Below are 21,862 nucleotides of genomic sequence, written 5' to 3'. Positions count from 1 at the left end.
AGAGATTTAAAGACTGCATTTATCTATTAGTTTTATCACCCATTTTGTTGGACTCTTAGAATCAGGTGTTTGCATTTTTACTTTAATGAAGGCAATCCATGCGCACTTTGTCCCTGTCCATGCCAATTACTGCAAAGGATCGGAAATCTTTACTCCTGGCAATGAGACCATCTGTTGTGTTAGGCTTGGAACATGCTGTATGGGTACACCTCATTGTATTGTGCTTTGCTTTATTGTACTTTGCAGGTGGTATGTTTCTTATACACTGAAAGTTTGTGGCAAGCCTTCATCAAGCAAGTCTGGTGGCCTCATTTTTCCAATGGCATTTACTCACTTTGTGTCTATGTCACATTTTGGTAATTTTCACAATATTTTGAGCTTTTTCATTATTATATTCTTATGGTGAACTGTGATCAGTGATCTTTGATGTTACTATTTTAGTTGTTTTAGGGAGTTGTTATTATCATCATCATCACTATCATCAGTATCATCATCAGTGGAGCCTGAAGATGTGACTGAATTGCTTCAATCTCATGAAGACTTTAATGAGGGGTTGCTTCTTATGATTAAGCCAAAAAAGTGTGTGTGTTTTTTTTAGATGAATCTACTGGTGAACATGCCATAAAGACTGTTAATATGACATCAAGGGATTTAGAATTTTACATGAATTTAGTTGATAAATCACAGCAGGGTTGTGAGTGATTCCAATTTTGAAAGAATTTCTACCATGGGTAAAATGCTATCAAACAGCACTGCATGCTACAGAGGAATTGTTCATGAAGGAAGAGTCAATCGATCTGGCAAACTTTATTGCTGTCTTATTTTAAGAAAATGCCACAGACTCCTCAGCCTTCAGCAACTAGCACCCTGATCTGTCAGCAGTCATCAACATCAAAGCAAAACCCTCCATCAGCAAAAAGATGACTCCCCGTAGGCTCAGATGTTGGTTAGCATTTTTTTAGTATGGATGTAAAAAACTAACAAAGGGTTTCTCCAAAGGCATCAATTGATTCAGTTTGGAGGTAGCAGAATATAAGAGAAGGCACCAGTGCTGGACTAGGCACATGTCTTTGTTGCGTCTCAGATGTAAGAGCTTGAACCAGAAAAGCTTGTGACCCAAAGACCTCAGCAACTGCTATGAAAGGACCTGTTTCAAGCTGGGTACTCTGCATGCCGCATTTCTTTAGACTAGCAAAGCTATCTTGGAAGGAGCCATCACTGACTTCATTTCAGAGGAGGAAACGCCTGGAGGTAAAGCAGGTTGCCTAGACGCAGTTGTAGAGCCCATCAGTGGTGGCGTGTGACTGTGGACTCTACACTTGGTGTAGAGGGGTGTCCAACCTTTTGGTGCCTCTGGGCCACACTGGAAGAAGAGCTGTCTTGGGCCACCCATTAAATACACAAACACTAATGAAAACTGATGAGCAAAAAAAAAAGTGTTTAAGTAAATGATAATTTTGTGTTACCTGCACTCATAGCCGTCCCAGGCCGTGGGTTGGACACCCCTGCTAGACTCTCTCTACACATGGTGCCACATGGGTGCTGGTTGAGGCTGTCAGGCTTAGGAGGATGAGGCTCCACGGTGGCCCTGTTTTAGCCACACTGCGAGTTTTCCACCCCATAGCTTTGCTGTACAGCATTACCAGTAGGGAATAGCCAAATGCATCTATTTAAATCAATATTAAAATTTACAATTCAGTTCCTCATTCATAGTAGATACTTTATGACTATTAGTAGCCACATATGACTAGTGGCTACCGTATTGGGCAGCACAAAAAGAGACAATTTCTACTATTGCAGGAAGTTCTACTAGAATTCTGCTCTCTGGCTACAACTACCTCATTTCCTATCTATGACTCTTTAACTGAACTTGGCCTCCTTCCCCTTCCTTGTGGTCCATCAGATACCTCTGACCCACCCAGCCTAGACATGCCGACCACAATTTTCTCGGCATCCTTGACTCCCTTGTTTCTTGACTTTCTGTGTACAGCCCCCTGCTAATCCCTAGCCATCAGCAGGTCACATCCTTTTGATTTTCCTGCTCTGGTTTCTACGATATAATGTATTACTGGAAACAGTGATAAAATAATAAAATGGAGAGAATGGGTGCCCTTTAACCCTAACTGGGTCCTCTCTGCTCCTCAGCACTTCTTTAATTCATCTTACATTGACTCACTAACTCCTCCTTTATGATGCCTTGTTCCCAAAAACCTCAGAATTCCCATGATCTTCATTTTCCATAGATGACTCGCCTCATAGTTTGTGGGGAAGATGATACAAAAATAAGGCGTGAACTTCCTCAACATGTTCGTATAGCTTTATTTTGGTTTTCCTTTAGCCAAAGTGGTCCACCATCTGCTTTTCACCCAGGAGTACAAATTTCCTGAACTCAGATCTTTGCTCATGGTGTCCCTGCCATTTAGAAGTTCTCCCAGTTTCACCTCTGCCACAAAACTGTTTTTGGATCATTGCATCTGATCCAAAATATATTTTCATCTCCAAGTTCCTCTAACATCTTCTCTGTACCTCTCACATTAAGTTTTTAATTGGTATCATCCTTTCTAGTATATAGGTCATCTCACAACTTCCCCACTAAACCACAACTGGTGTGAGAAACGCAGCTTGCTGGTTCAGCTGCATCTCTGGCAGCAACTGATACTGGGCTTTGCATAGAGGGTATTCAGTATGTATTTATTTAATAAATATATATGTATATATTTTTGCAAATGTTAGATTAATTCCTAAGGTAGATAGATTTAATTCAATAATGAAATGATGAACACAATTCTTCTAACGATCTCAACATGAAGTTCTAGCTAAACCATTACATTACCAGAACTTCTGCTGATGAAACAGGGTGTATGTGATGGTGGCTAGAACTGCAGTGAATGGCGCTTTCACAGTATGCAGATATCGTTCTGAGGGTGGGTGGAGGTGATAGAGACCAGGCAGATAACCAAAGAAAGACATCAAAGCTGAAACAAACTTACCTTGGGTAGCAATATAATGATTGGGTCGATGATAGCCCTAAAAATAAATGAGAAAAAATATTTGACAAACTTAAAATCGATAAATAGCACAGAAGTCACATGCTAGGTTTGCCAAAATGAATGTATTCACAAACACTAACATTTGCATCACTTGAAAGTTAAATGATCAGACCAAGTACTACTGAGTTCCTCTTAATAAGCGAAGGTGCATCAAATATGACAGTTCTGATGCTTGCAGAGGGGGTGTGGGTAACTGAACTGCACACTGGCTGTGGGGTAATAGATGAGCAGTGAACACTAACAACTTATGGATTCTCCAAAATAACATGACCATGACTATTATTAGAGTATAAACAGGCGGGGAATGTACAACAGAATTTCATTTATGTTTGTGTGTTACAGGTAATGTGTCAAGGTTTTAATACATATTCTGTTACATTGGTATAGGCAGTTCTATCAATAGTAATACTAAACATCATTCTTAAACACTGCTAATGCCAAGACATGATGCTGTAGCAGTGGCCAGAAATTTAAAGAGGCAGAAATTCTATAAGACCCCTTCCTTTTATCATGACCCTATAAGAAGAGGAAAGATGAAAACTGAGACCACATAAAAAGGGCACAACGAACACTAGAATCAGCATCTGGGAAAGGGAAAGTCAATTTAGAGAAAATTACACACAGGTAACATATAATATCATCACGGACCTTAGTACTTTCCATTTCTGTCCCCTGAGATGACCCAAAACACTGTGCCCAAAGCCACATGGAAAATAGAACAAGGAAACTTAAAGAGGAAATAAAGACTTTTTAAAAGACAATTTAAATGCATATCTGTTAGACTTTTTTACTCTTAAAACCAGTTTGAGAATAATGAACAAAAGCAAACATGTTCTTTAGTGCAACTGCCTTGCTATAGGTCTCAAATACAGAATCATGATACATATGAAACAGGATTATTTAGATGATCCCTCATTTCTTGCTACAGCTGATAATATCCACAAGGCAAGACCCTGGTCTGAGTCATTCACTATGTCAGTGCTAGCAAGGTGCTAGGGGATAGGGGGAACTCATTTGTTAAACTGAAATAATCCACACAGTCCATGAATGACCTATATTGTGAAACACAATGGTCATTTTTCAGTCCTCTCTACTTGACCCATCAGCAGCATGAACTCATTAATCCTCTGGAAACACTTTTGTCATTGGCTTCCAGGATATAAAACTCTCCTTGTCTTCTTTCTGCCTACTTCCCTGGCTACACTTGCTCGATCCTTTGTTGGTTCCTCCCCTTCACCTTGATGTTGATGTTGCAGCTCCCAGTTCTTGAACTCTTTCCTCTGTCTACAGTTGATCTCATCTAGTCTCATGGCCTTCAATACTATCTGTACATGGGTGAGTCTGCATTCTTACTTCCAGTCTGGGCTTTTCCCCTTGAATCTTGAGGTGATATCAGTTGCCTACTTAACAGCTCCACTTGGATGTCTAACATTTATTTAAAGTTTAACACATCTAAAACTGAACTCATTTCCTTCCTACCTTCCACCTGGATCAGCTCTCCTCACAGTCTTCTCAGATAATTGTAACTCCTTCTCTTGAAGGCATCCTGACCCTGCCCTTCCTCCTGCACTCCATGGCCAATCTGCCAGCAAATCCACTGTCTCTACTTTCAGCATAAATTCAGGGCCCCATCATTTCTCACCTGCCAGTGCCACCACTTGGCCAGGCCACCGTCATCTCTCTCTGATTGCTTCCACAGCCAGCTAGCAGGCCTCCTTGCTTCAACTCTTGTCCATCTACAGTTCATTCTCCTCTTAGCTGCCAGATCATGTCACTCCTCTGTTCAAATCCCTCTTATGCCTGCCCATCTCGCAGTAAAATCCAAAATCCTTAGGACTGTTTCCATTACCTGGCCCCACAGTATCTCACATCTAATCACCTACAACTCTCTCCCCCTTCACACTACTCCACCAACACTCGCCAGCTTGTCTTTCTTTAAATTCACCAGACACCCTCCACTCCAAGGCCTTTTCACAGCTGCCTCTCAGGCTGGAATGCTCTTCTCCCAGGTGTCTACATGGCTCAATCCTTCATCTTCTTTGCTCCAATGTACCTTCTCAGTGGAGCTGACTCCAGCCACTCTTTATGGCTTTTGTTTTTGACACAGCTCATACTCCTATCAATATACCTTATAAAATCAACTGACTTATTTCATTTATTGTCTCTTTCTCTTGATTGGCTCATCAGCTCCATTAGGTCAGAGGCTTATTTTTTTGTTTTAACTATGAACTGTTCACAGTTATAACTCTAGGACTTAAGACAGTAACTGTCATATAATAGGTGCTCAATAAAATCATATTAACTAATAAACTAATTAACTTAATAAAGGCACCCTGAATATTGACTCTTTTTTGTTAAAATTAAAACTAATTAATCTGGTATTTTCATTACTTTCATGTCTTTCTTCCTCTGTTTTGCTACCCACTCATTTTTTTTAAAGCTTAGTTCCAATTACTTTACTATAATGCTTAATCTAATTACATATGCTTCTTCAGTCAGATTCATCAAACACTTCCTAAGTGCTTACAATATTTCGAGCATGTACCATGTGCAGGGAAATGAAGATGAGCAGGATACAGTCCCTGTGCTCAAAGGCCCAGTAGGGGTTGCAGGAGCTGACACTGGCACATGAGGAAGATTCCCTTGGAATGTCCCAAAGCAGGGGTGCTATTACAAAGATGTTTCTTCATCTCTGAATTGTGAGGCCTTGGGGACAAGGTAACATGTCTTGCACACCTCTGAGTACTCATGTAAGATACTCACTAAACACTTACTGAATAAAAGAATAGGCGCAATGCACTTTACTCAAAAAAAATGTAACTTGCATTGAGTATGTTTTTGGTCATTATCAAAATGGTATAGAGATCTTCATTTCAGGAATGAAATATGAATTATTCTGCAAATAATCTTCCAGGCCCCATACTCAAATCTAAAACCAAACTGTCAACCTCTTCCAAGTAACAGTAAAAATAAAAATCTTATTGCTATTTTTAGGTGAATCCTAGAGATTGGGATGCAAGGACTTTTAGTGGCATCTGAGTAATACCCAATCAAGAAAAGAAAAGAAAAAAAAAACATGTCCATGAAAGTACTGGTGGGTGAGGAAGTAGTGTGATGGCCAAGCGGACAATGGTTTGGGAACTGTAAGGAGGCTGAAATCTGTTTAATGTAAACACTTGGGCCATACAGTTAACAGCAACTTTCCCTTGATTTTTGGTCTACTTTTGATTTCATTCGTTCTTTCAACTGAAAACATGCTGTCTCCTAAAGAATTTATTGTAATGTAAGACATTAAGTTAAGACGATGCAGAATGAACAAAGAAGCAGTCTTCAATAATTAAACTGCCTGCATATTTAATGGCGTGTCTTGCGTGCATTAGAAGTCCTGGTTAACAGCTGCAGACTACTTTGAAGGCAACTTGAAAGTGTGGTGATGACAAGAGATGTCAAATCATTGAATTAGGAATTACAGAGTTTTGTCCTATTAATATGCAAACAGATTTTTTAACATGTCGAATAATCAAAGTTGTTGACAAAAAATGGAAATAGCATTTTCTGAGTCCACATAGAAAGGGATGGCTAAAACGGCACTGAATGTTAGAGGAGTTACCAGTCAACAGGCTGGCATGAGAAAAGAGTTGCCATATCCTCCCCCTAAAGTTCCATGTGGTGTGTACGGGGCAATGTTAATGTATTTGCTTCTGGTGCTAGACCTACATGTGTCCACCAGTCTTGTGGCAGACACACCATGTGGTAGGTGTCAGAACAGTGGGGCTTGCTGACAGTTTCTAGGTACATACATCGATATAATTTCCATTGATGTAGTCTGAGTTGGTGTCTCCTTCTATGGTCTGCAGCCTCACACGGGAATGGTCATCTGAAAAAGAAAACAAAAACAATGAACAAAAGCAACCTGTTGAGATGCTCAGAGTCCTAGAATATAAGCACATTACATGGAAATCATCCACATCCATTCTGCTTTAAAGATAAAGAATTAAATACCACACAGTTTCTACACTTGCTATTTTTCTATTAAGACTGAAGAAATATAATTCTTTTCATTTCACAGTAAATCTCATTCACTTATTCTTTGATCATCTACAGATGTATAGAGTTGGCAGAGGTTTGAAACTTCTACATAAGAGTCCTGTGAATCACAACAGAATTATTTCTTGGATTGAAAGTTTAGTACCTTCACTAAATCACATACAAGCCCTTAGATTTTGAAGGCTGCCTATGACATCCACCTTGATAAATGATGGTTATAAACCACAGGCCAGCCTTCTGGGAGGTGTGGATGTGGTTCTAACCTCAGTCATCATCCGTGATTTCTCTGAGCCCTCCCTCTGCACCTGAGGGCATAGGCAGGTAGAGCAAGGCTGTCTCTCATCAGTCACGGGAATACCTGCCACTCAATTATGCCAGCAAGCCTGAGCAACACATCTGGAGGAGGGACTGACCACACGTGCTGTTTTAAGGATGAAATGAAACACAGATTGTCAGGCACGCTGTCCGGCAGGCAGCAAGGACTGCACAGGGCCGCATCTGAAGTATTAGCTACTTTTACATTTTTTTCTGAGTGAAAAATTTTCTCCATAAATACCACTGAGATAGGTCAACTATTTCCTTGAAAATATATATTTTAAAAACAAAAGTTCAGAAAATTCTATGAAGGCAGGGATTTTCCTGTTTTCTCACTGCTCTACTCCTGACCTCCTGGAATATAGTTGGTTCCTTTCCCCACCCCCCAAAATTTTTTAAATGAATGACAAGTGAACCTGTAGGTTTTTGAAAAAATTATGTGATTTAAAAATTATTTTCCTAAATTAATGCTGTTTTTTAGCAGAGGAACACTTCCTTCCAATTAAAGCTTACACCCAAACTCAATATTTAGAAGAGATAAAAGCTAGCTGCTCTGAAAGGGGAGCACTTCAGCCTTCTGAGGAGCGGCATGAAAGAAAGTCTGCCAATCTCCACTTCCAGTGGTGCTGGGCCAGAGGAAGGCCCTGCCTCTCAGCCACTAACCCTTCTCAACAATTCACTTGGGTTATTGGGTGAGAAATTATACCCTAGCTGGAGGCAAGGGCCAGGAGGTTTGCAGGTGACAGACCCTTTTATCCACAACTATTGGAGTAAAGGGTTGATTTGGACCTGTTCCTGGGCTTGAAATACTAATGGGTACAAGTCAACATTTCATATTGGCCCCTCAAGTTCAACCCCTGTGGATGAATGTTCTGTCTGTTTTCAAGGAGGAAATTATGTGAAGTTTCTAACCCTCCCTCATTGATGGAACTTTTCACTTCAGTTCATGATCGATAGTCATATTATGTCACGTCAGTGCCTAATAATTAGTCAGGGCTCAATAAATTTACCTGGAATGTGGTGACAAAGTGGGTCAGACAAGGAGAAAAACCTGGAAGAAGCTATGTCGTCCTGCTCTGCTCAAAGGATAATATCGGGAGTGGTTACATGTGTGAGCTTTGGGGTTGTTGTGCAGGCTAGAACCCCTCACTTGTGATTCTGCACAATTTCTTTAATCTCTCTGTCTTTCTGTGTGTTAGTTTCCTTATCTATAAAGCGAGGGTGAAAACTGACTATCTCATGGGATTATCGTGAGCATTGAAGTAAAATACAGACAGAGATTAGATAAAAGCCCAACGTGTAGTAAGTGATGGATAAAGGTCAGTTGTTGCTATTTTCATGTGCTACAAAAGAAACACCACATTTTTTCTATCTTTATGGTTGGTGCCCAAACAGACAACAGTAACTCAGGAATGGACACATATGAGGTCAGAATTTTTCTCCTGTGACTTGCTTTAAGAACTAGTTTCCTAGAATATATTTTGCTTGAAGCCTTAAGCTCCCTGTCCATATATTGCTTGAGTTGTGGGGGAGGTAAGCCACTGAGGCACAGGGTGAGTGTGGATTGTTATGGCTTTTGTATTTGTTAGGAGAGCCGGTGTGCACACAGCTATTTCAGAGTGGAGCTATAAGCAATTCCACTGGTAAAGCCACTTGAGCCTCCTGCATGAAGGATGCTACAATAGAACTGAATCATGGCCATTCTACACAGACGAGGCTTTTAGTCAGCTCCTCTGGAGGGAGATTAGGTTTACCTCCCTGTACTCCTTGACTTTCCCTGGGCAGTTTTTTAAAAGGCAGGTGCCGCATTAGAGCCTCCCAATCTTTAGAAGCAGGGCTGTGTTAGGATCTATTGCACCTCCTTGTCAGAATCCCCTGTCACAGTTTATTTCTCTTAGACCTTCGGGTAAATGTTACCCATTCCCCATGATTTACCATCCTTGGGCTTCTCAAATTGTTCAGGAATGTTCTCATCAGGGACTTCAATCTCTCACAAGACTGCTCTCTCATCTCCCATAAACAGCACTTTTGAAATAGAGTTTCCCCATCATCTCCTACCATTCATTCAGTTAACCCCTCAATTTTTTAAAACTCGGCTGCTACTTCTCCAGATTTAATTGCTCTACTCCCTTGATGATAGAGCCAGACACACGTACAGCATATTTCTTGAGCAGACTAAGATTGTTTTTATTTTTCTTTATATGCAGAGCAGTACATTCTCTTTCTTTAAAGTTGATTCTACTAGCTTATAACCTCTTGTGGTGAGAGACCACAGAGTGCCCATTCTCAGTTTCCGCAAGAGCACCTTTCACCAGGCCATAGAGCCCCATCTCAGCACAGCCCGCACTGCCATTCACAGGGGTCCTGCCTAACACACAGCGAATGAGCATAAAGTACGTAACTCTTCCCATGTTCTGAATAGGGCGTCCTGACAGCCACCAATCCAGCGTTAGAAGGGGCAAGTAGGGATCAAGTGAGTTTCACGGGGGCTTTCTAGGATGTTGGCAAGGGTCCTGCTATGGACTTGGTTAATGGTTTTACGAGTGTTGCTTTACAACAATCTCTTAAACTGTATATGGTTGTTATGTACCCCTCTCTGTGCCAATATTTCACTATTTAAAGACAAAAGAGCTCACACTGAGGACATTAGGCTAAGTGAAGTAAGGGAGTCACAAAGGACAAGTGTGGTAATATCCCTCAGATGAGGTATCTAGAATAATGAGACAGGAAGCAGAATGGTGGGTGCCAAGGCTGGGAGGAGGGGGAACAGTGACTTGTTTAATAGGTGCAGAGTTTCAGTTTGGGGAGACAAAAAAGTTATGGAGATGGTGGTGGTTGTCCAACAATGCAGATGAACTTATAACACTGTATACCTAAAAATACTTACGATGGTTAAGTTTTATGTGTCATATATTTTACCACATTTTAAAAACATTAGGAGTCCACTCTCTCCCTTGAAGAACACCTCTTCGTGTTCCCCTCTAGCCTCAGATATCCTAGGAAAAGCCTCTTTTAAAGGCGGGAAGGGTGTCTCACAGACTTGCAGACTGAGAGCATCCCAGAGTTCCTCTGCTGGGCCGGTCCCCATTCCCTGATGAAATAAAGGCAGAGGTGGCAATGGCCCTACAGTTGCTACAAGAGGACAACTGTCCTACATTATTCATGTGTACTTAGTAGATGTGTTTAAGAATTACTGAAATGAGGTTTATGGGGTATTTTTTCTTTCAGTGATAAAATTGTGGTGCTCGGTAAGAATTAAGTGAAAGTGAGCTGTCACTTGTATCATTATTGCCAATGACTTCATTCAAGACCTGATAAAGTCTCACCTGGACTATTTCAGTCTTGCCTCTAGACACCTCCCTCTTTAGTCAATCTGTGCTGAGATCTTCTTTTCTGAAACAAAATGTATTCTATCCCCACCTTGTTTAAACCATTCAATGATATCAATAGAGCACTGATCATCAGTGGTTTTACAAAACAAGGGTATGATACAGTCATTAAAAAGGATTACAAAGAATTACTCTGTCTTTATTCTGTCTCTATGTACCCAGTGACATATTGCAGAGTGAAGCAGGGCAGGTTACGGAGCAGCATGTCTCATGAGAGTCTGTCCTGTGAAATGCCCTATGTATTTGTGTGTGTGTGTGGGTAGGAGTGTACGGTGGGTAACTGAAAGGGTGGGGTTTCTGCTGGTGGTAAGGTTTGGAGTGATATCTAACTTTTGTCCTTGTGATTATGTGTGCTACTTCCATTATCTACACAGCTTATGCTAACTTTATAATCAGCAAGAAAACAAAAGACCTATCTTTATTAAAAAAAAATAAAACCATCAACTTCAAAGCATAGAACAAAAAAGGGATTTGAAGGGAACAGAAAAAGAATTAGCAGGGTTTGAACTTGGTTGGTGAGGTTCTGGGCAATTTTCCACAAGTTTTCATTAGTATACATTTTTCTTTAATGTGCATGAATTGCTTTTATAATTGTGAAAAAAGACACCTATTCAGCCATGGATGAGTGGAATGCGATAAAAATCCAACCAAAGTTTATATTATAATCACAGCTCAATGTTACCCATGAAGAAAGGTAACAAAAATCTGACATGTCGAGAAACAGTCTGCATCAAGGCCGTGTTGCCATTCCTCACATTTCTTTCAATAGTGCCTTTAAAGCATGAAATAGGGCAAGATCATATTTTGGGGGGTAAGGAACAGGCACATAAAAACATGTTACAAAGCATAACCAACCACTACTCACTGTTGAAAAATTATAATCTGCTGGTGCTTCCCCCATGCATGTTTGCATCCATGTGTGCATGTGTTTATGATGCATGAGTGCATGTATGTATGCATGTATTTATGAATGAGCATGCATGTGTGCATGCATGTGCTTGCTTCATACAATAGAAGTGGGGTAATTTGAGATTTAAAACAGGTCTCTATGCACTAAGCCCCTTTACTAAGCACATGTTACCTATGCCCTTTTCTTCAAGTAACATTATCTCTGAAATATTGTTAAGTAGCTTCAAATATTTTAAGATTTCCATATTAAATATAGCAGACATGGGTAACGGGCTAGCTTGCACGTGATTCGATGTTACTACAGCAGCAGAAGTGCAGTGTGTCATGGATAATCTTTCACCTCCTACCTATGCACTCTTTCTGCTACATGTAGATGACATATTTAAGGTAAATGGAATCACAGTGATCTAAGTAACATTTGCCCACTGAGACAAGATTCAAAATTAATTTTCATTACAAACAATCTTTAAATAATGGTTTTGCTTTCCTGTGGTTAAATTCTTGCTGCTACACAGGTTTTGTTGTACAAGATGCAGAAAAACCGAGTGACCTTTGGGAGTGCCAGGTTTCTTATCCCTTGTTGACCCCTATGCCAGCCTGACATCCCTGTTTGTGCCCACCTGGTGCTCAGGCCATGCATGTTTTGAGTGTCAAGCAAATAAGGAACCTTTGAGTATAGTGGTGGGTAGTTCGTGGTAAGAGTTATTTTTGCTGTCAGGTTTAGGTGTTCCTAATTTAGTCTTGCCTTGTGTCTCCTTTTCACCTGATGCTCTATCAAAGATTCTTACTCATTATTCTTCAGAATCCTGGCAGAAACCCTGACTTTTGTTTTGCCTGGTTTTTCTAGATTTACTTTTTGCCTTTCTAAATGTTGTGTATCAATTTGTTTCTCCCTTACTCTCATCCACCTGAATTTTAATGCCAAAAGCTCTCCCTGATGGTCTGTTCTTATGTAACTAAACTCTGTTCACCTTCCTTCCTGTCACCTGCCTTTATACCTAAGCTGGGTTGTAATAGAGGTAGATTCCTGAAAAGCGAAACTGTAGGAGTCACTCAATTAGCAGAGAGAAGCATGCTGCTATTAAAACAAACTCCTGGAAATGTGTCTTCAGCAGGGGCTTCAAGACTGGGTTATTGATTAAAAGTATTGGGTGGGGCTTAGCTTTCACTCTCCTCTTAGCTACCTCACAATTAGCCAAGGAGATGGAGTAGGAGGGCATGAGGGACCCAATCAAGATGAAAACCAAAGCTCAGAAGGTACCCCGTCACTTCCCCTTAACAAAGCTGTCTATCCTCACTGTCTTCACTTGTTTGCCTTCTCACTCCTCACCTACTCCATTCAAAGCAGCTCTTGCTAAGTTCGCAAATTAGCCTCAGGTTGCTACATCATAGTCTTCTCTGCCCTAGTCTTCCAGGAGGGCAGCGACATGCCCTGTGCTCCATGATGCAGTGCTCCTTTGTACGTGTTGGGTAGTTTTGTTTCAGTATTTCTCTCACTAAAGCCCCTCTAGACTCTTGATGCCCTCTACATTCCCTGCACAGATAATCTCACCACGCCAATGGCTTCAACCACATCTAAATGCCCCAAATTCACTAATCTATATTTGGGTCCAGACCTTTCTCTTTTAGATTCCAGAGCAGTCTATGTAACTGCCTGCTTGACATTTGATTTGCATGTTTCAAAGGCATCTCAGTGTCCTCAGATTCCCCTTAGAAGTCTTCCCTGATACCACTAACCTCCTACCTACCTGTGAGCTCCCCTCCAAATATGGCTCCCTTCCAGGGTTACCCATCTGAGTAAACAGTCTGTCCATCCATCCATCTGTTCGTCTTTTCACCCACCCATCCATCCTCCTGCAAGTCAGAAACACCTTTGACTCAACTTCTTTACCCCACATCCTATCCATTCAGTTTGGCCAGTCACGTCTCTTGAATCCATCTACTTCTTTTCTTTCTAGTCTGCATTATCATTGCTTCTCACCTGGGCTCCTGAATCTCTTAGCTAGTATCCCCTTCCAATTAGTATGTTTTACTTTATAGCTGGACTCAGTTTTCCAAAGGCAAATTTAATTAACAACCCTCATCTCTTCTCCTCAAAAATCCCTTTAATGAGGTTTTCCTTGTTCTTCTAATAAAGACTCAAATCCTTAATCCTCCCTAGAAGGCTCTGCAGGTCTGGCTTGGACTTCCTCCCTCTCTGGCCAACTGCCCTCGCCCACCCCTCCCAGCTCCAGCCTGGGTTATCCTTCAGTTCTTCAAACTCAAGGGTTCCCTCATGTGAAGAGTGTGTTCCAGTGGACATGGTCCTCCATTTCATGTCCTCAGGGAAGCCTTCACACCCCCTGAATAAGTCAACTGTCGTTATGGGGTTTCACAGTCCCATGTACCTCTTTCTTTGTGGCTCTTAACTTACTTCACTTATTTGTTTGACCATTTAGTCCAATACAATCACTTAATTTTCTCCTCCCACCCACAGGGGATGTCAGTTTCCTGAGGGCAAGGACTGTGTTTTGACTCACTGTGGTCACCTCAGCATCTGCACATTTCTCACCTCTCCCTTTGGTCACGCTCACTCTGCTCCAGTGACATGGCTCCTTGGGACACCCCGCTGAGACAGGGCCACCCCTCAGGGCCTCTGCCTTCACCCAGCTCTCTTTCTCACTTGTGTCAGGTACTGCTTGGATCTTATGCTCTCAGGAAGACCCACCTTGACCACAAATTTGAAAGCTGCAACCCTTGTGCCACCATTTCCCTTCCCTGCTGTGTTTTTGTTACACATGTCACTTCCTACTGTACACATTATACAGTTTACTTAGTGGTAGTTTCACTGTTGGCCCCACATGCATGTTCAGTGCTATGTGGGCCAAGAATTCTGTTTTGTGTCCTGCTTTGTCTTTGACACCTAGGATAGTGCCTGGCATGTAACAGGCACTCAATATCTGTTGAAAGACTTCCTCCAACTTGGCATGGAACCATGTCAGACCCATATGTCTTTGCTGACTGGACCACAGAAAGGGGCAAGGGAGCCTGGGAAAGGCCTGCAGGTTCTGGCTATTATCTCTAATCACCTGCTCCTGGAGAAGAGGTCTCCCAATTTAAGGGGCTGCTGTTAGCTGGGAGATTTGGTGTATGTCTTAAGCTCTGAATTAATTATAATTAGAAACTGCTGAGAGTATCAGGAGGGCTATGTTTGTGTGTGTGGTGTGCTAATGGTGGACTGGGTATTAGTTTATACTTGGAAAGGGCTAGCTCAGCAAATTTATAGTATAAATAAGACAAAAGTTTAACTTACTTAAGAGCAAAAGCCAATGAACAGTTTTTAAGCACCACTGAAAGCATTTTATACTCAAACACTATTGCAAACAGTGAATGTGATCATTACTAGTTTCTCTTATGTTCTCTGAAAGCACTATCGCGAATCTCTAAGATGTTGACCAAATCCCCCCATTGCTCATCCTTGTTAGTAATGTTATTCCCAAGGCCCAGATGCTACGGAGCTGGGCCTTGGGAATAAGGCCCAGTCAGTGAAATCTTTCTACAACTGCATACTTTTTTAGGGGGCAGGGGAGATGGTGAGAGCACTCTTCTTCCCTATGACTTAAACAGCTGTTGTGGGTATATACATAAGCATGATTAAGATAAGTACTTTCATTTTTAATTCCTCAAATCCTTCCACAACTCTAACAATACTGAGGATGTTTTTTCCACTGCCATAACTAAAGACACATAGACAGTCTCAAAGGAACCAGTCCAAATGACAGTTCTCAGAGCAGTTCCAAGCACAGGAGTGGCTTCATCAGGGTCACCTGGGAAGCTCACACTGGACTGGGACCACTCTGTAGTGAAGTAACGCTCAGCCTGAGTGGTCTGATGTGAGGACCGGGCAAGGGAAGGCACCAGAGAGCTCTGGTATTAAGCCAACAGTAGTGGTATTTCTGCTACCCATTTGTGGTATTAAACTCATCCTAGTTAGCTGGGGTGGATCAACAGTAATATCTAAGGATACCCTCTTTTAAAAGCAGAAATAATGGTTTGGGAGGTGGTCTGAGTGATACTTCAGTTTATGCCAGCATAGAGACTTACACAGATTCTCATTAATAACCACAGGTAGCTCTACAGGGACTCTGGAAAACAAACTAGAGGGAAAGATAACCATTTGCAACAACATGAATAAACCTAGAAGGACTTATGCTGAGTGAAAGAAGACAGGCATAGGAAGGAAAAAGTGCATGATCTCACTTACATGTGGAATCTAAAAACAATAAAAATATATAGAAGTAGAGAGTAGAACAATGGTTTTGCCAGGGGCTGGGGTGTGGGAAATGGGAGATGCTGGTCACAGGGTACAAAGTTGCAGTTACATGGGGTGAATAAACCTCGAGATCTAATGTGCAGCTTGATGACTGTGGTGAATAGACCTGGAAATAGGCTGAGAGAGTAGATTTCAGGCACTCTCACCACACACACGGCAATTGCAACTACTGGTATGTGCAGAGAAGATATATTAATTAGCTCAACTGCAGTAATCATTTCACTATGCATATTAAATCACCATGTTATGTGCCTTAAGTATATACAGCTTTTATTTTTAAAATATGTGGAGAAAGAGAACCACATGTGTGCACAGGGAAAGGCATCGGGAGGCTATGGGAGCAGAGAGGTCCGATTGAGAGAATGGAAAGTGCAACAGGCAGAGAAGTCTGCCTCTACCTCCCTCTTTCAGGACATTATCCCCAGAGACGCACTGAAACGATGTGACCTGTTGGAGAAACACGGACTTAGCCCGGGAAGGTAGAAGGGAGAGCAGGTGAGAGCTGGAAAATCAGCCCCAGAGATCAGGAGCAGAGGCGACAGCTGGGCAAACCCCCCGGAAATGGAGCCTAGAGTCACAGCTACGAGGGGTCTGCCCTCCCCCTGTGAGCCCAAACCAGCCATTTGCTTGATGTGAAAATAAAGACTTCTTGGAATGTAGACAGTCCATTCATTCATGTACTACTGATGGAGGCTTTCGAAAGCAGGGCCGAGGAGCTGACCTGAAAGTGGCAGGTCTGCGATGCCCACACTATTTATTATTCGGCCCTTCACAGAACGAGTGTGCCAGCGCTGCGCTTGGATGTGCTGATAGGAGGGGTGCCCGATTATATTCAGTCATCTTTCTGTCACGGTGCCTAGCACCACGTCTGGCAAACAGTAAGTGGTCAATAGATATTTGTGGGATGAGGGGATGAATTATTGGATCTACTTAACCACATACTCTTGGTCCAGCTGTGAGGAGAAATAAGGCAGAACAATGAGATTAAACATTTCCGTGGAAAACAGCTGTATGACCAGGCCCCAGAAGGCCCAGGTGGAGGGCAGGTGGGCAGAAGGTCTGGAGGCTGAACGGAACTTTGCAGCAGAGAAGTGCTTGGAATGCCTCGGCGAGCTGGCAGACTCTCCGCAGAAAGGAAGCAATCCCTCTTTGCCTGGAGGGTGATGCCTCTACCTGAGTCTATAAAAACAAGCTTCTCTAAATAATTAAACCGGAAAATCATTTTTTAAGTCACAAAAGGACTTCTACCTATTCATGTGATCACAGGGAAGTCACGTTATCACTCCATGCCTCAACTTGAAAATGAGGACAACACTTAGAGAGTTGAGGTAGTTTATATTTATATGGAATTTGTGGGTTTTAAATGTCTTCATGAGAAAAATGCAGTATAAATTTTGATTACAATAGTGTTGGAGGTAGGTCAGGCCATGCATATCTTTTGCTGGGGTCCCCTTCCCACCCAGCACTCCGGCGTGCTGGCTGTGCCCCCCACCCCCCCCTCGCCGCCATCCTGCAGAACCAGACCACCAGGCTGCAGGCCGCGCTGTCCTGTCACCACTGCCTTTCCCACACCCGGCCTGTTCCTGGATGTCCTCTGACATCCTGGTCCCCTGAGCACCCATTCTGAGCTGGGTGACAATGAGTGATGATAGGTGAACAATTATTACAAATTAGATACCGACCTCATTATCTTTCTTAGACAACAGACATCAAAGAAGAACTGTAGAAGGTTCCCCTGTAGCTATCAAATTTCTGTACAGGGGATGCGAGGGTCAGCCTGGGGCTAGAGTTGAAAGGCAGCTTAGCTTGAAGCTGCCTTTCAACAGCAAGTGTGGTTTTTACCTCAGTTTGTATATTTATTTGGGTTGGTCTGGGGAGATGAAGGAAGGGAAGAGAGGGCACTAAAGTCTCCTTAAGTCGTCTCTCATCACTGCCACTGGCCTGTGAAGACGACAGCGGTGATGGCAAAAAGCTCAGGCAGTGTGGCAAGCTGGTGGGGACCAACTGGTAGTGGTTATAAAAGCTTCTCTTGGGTTGAAATCTTGCCTCTGTATCTTAACTGTGTAATCCTTTTACTTTCTTTATGCCTTAATTTCCTTGACTGTAAAACAGACACAATATCTCTTTCACAGTATTGTTATAGGGAGCGAGTAAGTTAATATGTGTAAAGTGCTTAGAGTGGTATCTAGCATATAGGAAATGCTCAGCAAATGGTAGCTTTTATTGTTTTCATTAATCATTCAAAAGTATTTCTCAAGTGTCTACCAAGTGCAGGCATTAAACTATGCCTCGGGAAGGAGCAGACTCAAAGCTATATTGGATGAGGCCAGCTGGATCTCTGAGCACACCTCAAATCACACCCCGCTGACACTGCCTCACGCTCAGCCTCAGGCCCACATCCGGGATATAGCAACCTCAGGGCAAAGGCTCATCCACATCCCCTACCACCTGGAGTGTGAGCGGGGCCAGGGGCTGCTGTGAATTCCCCACTTCACCTCCATGAATCCCTTTAGAGTTTGTCACAGGACTGAGGGAACTCCTAGGAAGCATTCTCTAAGCCACAGGTAGCAAACACAAGGCCCACGGGCTGTATCTGGCCCTCCACTGTGTTTTATCCAGCCAGGCACCTGTTTCGACTCGGTGGCAGCACCAAGCTCCTTGCCCCTAGTTAAGGAGTAGTTACATTTATACAGTCCTAAAATTGCATTCGGCCCTTTGAAGGCAACAGTGAGGCTGATGTGGCCCCTGGAGAAAATGAGTTTGATGCCCCTGCTCTAAGCCATTACATCAAATTTAGAATTTTTTACCAGTGCAAACCTTCAGTGGGCTCCCAGAGAATATGAAGGAACTTGGGATATCTATACTGGTCAACTAATTCCTCCTATGATCACTCTTTGGCAAGAAATAACATTTTCCTTTGCTGAGCCTTGGTAGCATGGTACACACAGTTTCAGCACAGAGCTGTGCTCTTCGAGTTGAACTAGAGTCACAGCACTCTTATGGCGCAGTCTGCTCTGTCTTGGGAGCAGGGACTTCGTCTCCATCACCTTGGAATCCTCAGTGTGGGCCAGTGTCTGGTGTTCCACAGTGTTGACTGAATTCACGGAGAGGTATTTAAGTCTTAGCTCTCAGGGAAGCATCTTCTATCTAAAAAGGATTCTCACATGACTAAATGAAGCATTCAGCTAACAAACAAAATACTCAAAGTTATACTTGCTGCCTGCAAAACCAGTGGTCTGGCTTTATGAATGGCCAAAGGGTATGCTCATGCTCAACTAGGATTGTTCACAAATATTGTGTGTAGACCCTGCTCCCTTTTTTAAAAAATAAAATATACAGATACACTGTCCAATTTGGGAGTCACTAGACTCATGTACTGTTTAAATGCAAAATGACTAAATCAAACACAATTTAATGCTCAGTTCCTAACTGGAAAAACTACAAATAGGCCTACTACATGACCCAGCAATTCCAATCTGGGTATCTATCTGAAAAAAAAAATGAAAACAATAATTCGTAAAGATACCTGTACTCCTATGTTCATTGCAGCATTATTCACAATGGACAAGACATGAAAGCAACATAGGCATCATCAACAGACAAATGGATAAAGATGTGGTGCATGTTTGTATACACATGTATATACATATATACACATACAATGGAATATTAGCCATGAAAAGAATGAAATCCTGTCATCTGCAACAATATGATGCACCTAGAGTGTTATTGTGCCAAGTGAAACGAGTCAGACAGAGGACAAATATCATATGATTTCACTTGTATGTGGAATCTGAAGAACAAAAGAAACTGAACAAAACAAAAAAGAAACAGACTCACAGACACAGAGAACAAAGTGATGGTTGCCAGATGGAAGGGGGTGGGGAGATAGGTGAGCAAGGTGAAGGGGAGTAAGAGGTACAAACTTCCAGTTATAAAATCAGGAAGTCATGGGGATGTAAGGTACAGCATAAGGAATACAGTCAGTAGTATAATAATTGTGGAGTGATGGATGATTACTATATTTATCAGGGTGATCACTCTGTAAGGTAAAATGTTGAATAATTGTGTTGTGCACTTGAAAGTCACATAATATTGTATGTCAACTATACTTGAGTAAAAAAATAATAAACAATGGTACAGCTATACCAGGAATATTACTCAGTAGTAAAAAAGGAATGAATATGCGCAACAACCTGGATACATCTTTAGAGAATTTTGCTGAGTGAAAACTAGCCAATTCCAGAAGGTTACATAGTGTACAATTTATATAGCATGCTTGAAATGACAAATTTACAAGAGTGAAGAAGAGATTAATGGTTTCTAGGGATTAAGGCAATGTGTGTGGTTGTAAAAGAGCAGTATCAGGGATTCTTGTGGGGATGGGAATGCACTGTATCTTGACTGTTATCAGTGTTAGTACCCCAATTATTAACTACATATTTTTTGCTATATACTATAGTTTTACAAGGTGTTTCCATTGGGAGAAAGTGGGTAATGCATATACATTGTCTCTGTATTATTTTTACAACTACATGTAGCTCTGCAGTTATCTCAAAATAAAAAGCTTAATTAAAAATAAAAACCAACACTCAGTTCCTCAGTTCCTCAGCCACACTGAGTACTCACCTGGTGAGTGGCTACTGTACCGGAGAGCACAGACACAGGCTGTCCCCCACCACAGCATCACCGTGCTGTGCTGCCACAGAATCCCCACAGCTCTTCGAGAAAATGTTACTCAGGCAAATAAAATTTAATTGCACTTTCACCATCCATAAAGCTAATACATTGCTCCCTTGGACTATCCAAACCTTTCAAGTTTGTTCTTTTGTAAGTAAGAAGACATGATAAGCTAGATGCTTTCTGTGCCCATTTCCACATTTTTTGTTTTAATTTACATATATTTAGAAATAGTATTAATTCTGTTAGTACCTTGTGAGTACTTGGTACAGACCATGTGACTTAGAGCAATTTACCGCAGGGGATGGATGGCTTCAGCCCTGGGAGCAGGAGGCTCATCAATCTACCACGTGTCTCAGTATCGTTATGGAACATTAATGAGGTTGGGCTCAATTTAAAAACCGTCCAAGGCATTATGGATTGGTAACATTCAGTTCCATAGGAACTGGGAATTTCTGAGATATAATCCTAGCTCTTTTGCTAATGAGTGTTGTGATGTGGGGACTATCATTTAACTTCTGAGTTCCAGTTTCCTGTCCTTAAAATGGGGCTATTACTGACCTACCTAACCCAAGTGTCTGGAGGATTAATGAGTTAATGTGTGCGGAGAACTCTGAGCTCCTTGCAGTAGGGCGTGCTGCATATCATTATTTCTATTTATTCCCATGTAGCAGCTGGGTAACATTAGGATTGTTATGTTTACTCCTACAGTGCATTTTCTTTCTCAGCATTTTAACATTACCCATGTTACCCAAACCTTAAATCTACAAGTAAAACTAGCCCTAAAGCAAGACACACTGACATAGTGGGGGTATTCAGGTAGTTTTTCCTTTCTTTAATATGAACATGACACCAGCTTTTCTAGCAGGACGAAGGCAGTAATTGCACTGTAAATTCTCACTGCGTGAGGCTGGTGGTCAATCTTAGCAGATGCAAAATAAAGCTATACCACAGCACAATTATACTGTCAATACTTACACGCAATGATATTCCCATATCTGTTCTTCATTCTGTTCTCATCTTTCTTAGCAGAGTCCCATGGTGCAGACTGCCCTTCAAAGAAGCTCTGGGAGAAGGAGAAAAGTGACAGGAAGAATTACAATTTGGTGCAGTAAACAGATCTTACCAGTGGAGGATGGTCTTAAAAAATGTACAGGGGT

General features: G+C 41.8%; 1 protein-coding gene across 6 annotated transcripts in view; it reads right to left on the bottom strand.

Moving 5' to 3' along the window:
- The window catches only part of PTPRM (protein tyrosine phosphatase receptor type M), an 801,251-nt gene that overhangs the window by 82,567 nt on the left and 696,822 nt on the right, over window positions 1-21,862 (bottom strand). For all 6 annotated transcript variants that reach the window (XM_036009302.1, XM_036009304.1, XM_036009303.1 and 3 more), the window contains 3 exons: window positions 21,681-21,768; window positions 6,851-6,927; window positions 2,991-3,027 (listed from right to left, as the gene is read on the bottom strand). In XM_036009302.1, the coding sequence (XP_035865195.1) occupies window positions 2,991-3,027; window positions 6,851-6,927; window positions 21,681-21,768 (202 nt within the window). The remainder of the gene's footprint in view (window positions 1-2,990; window positions 3,028-6,850; window positions 6,928-21,680; window positions 21,769-21,862) is intronic.

This window comes from Phyllostomus discolor, chromosome 9 (genome assembly GCF_004126475.2).
Source record: "Phyllostomus discolor isolate MPI-MPIP mPhyDis1 chromosome 9, mPhyDis1.pri.v3, whole genome shotgun sequence".
Lineage (NCBI taxonomy): Eukaryota > Metazoa > Chordata > Mammalia > Chiroptera > Phyllostomidae > Phyllostomus > Phyllostomus discolor.
Note: the sequence above shows the minus strand (reverse complement) of the source record. Positions and strands in the feature narration are given on the sequence as shown.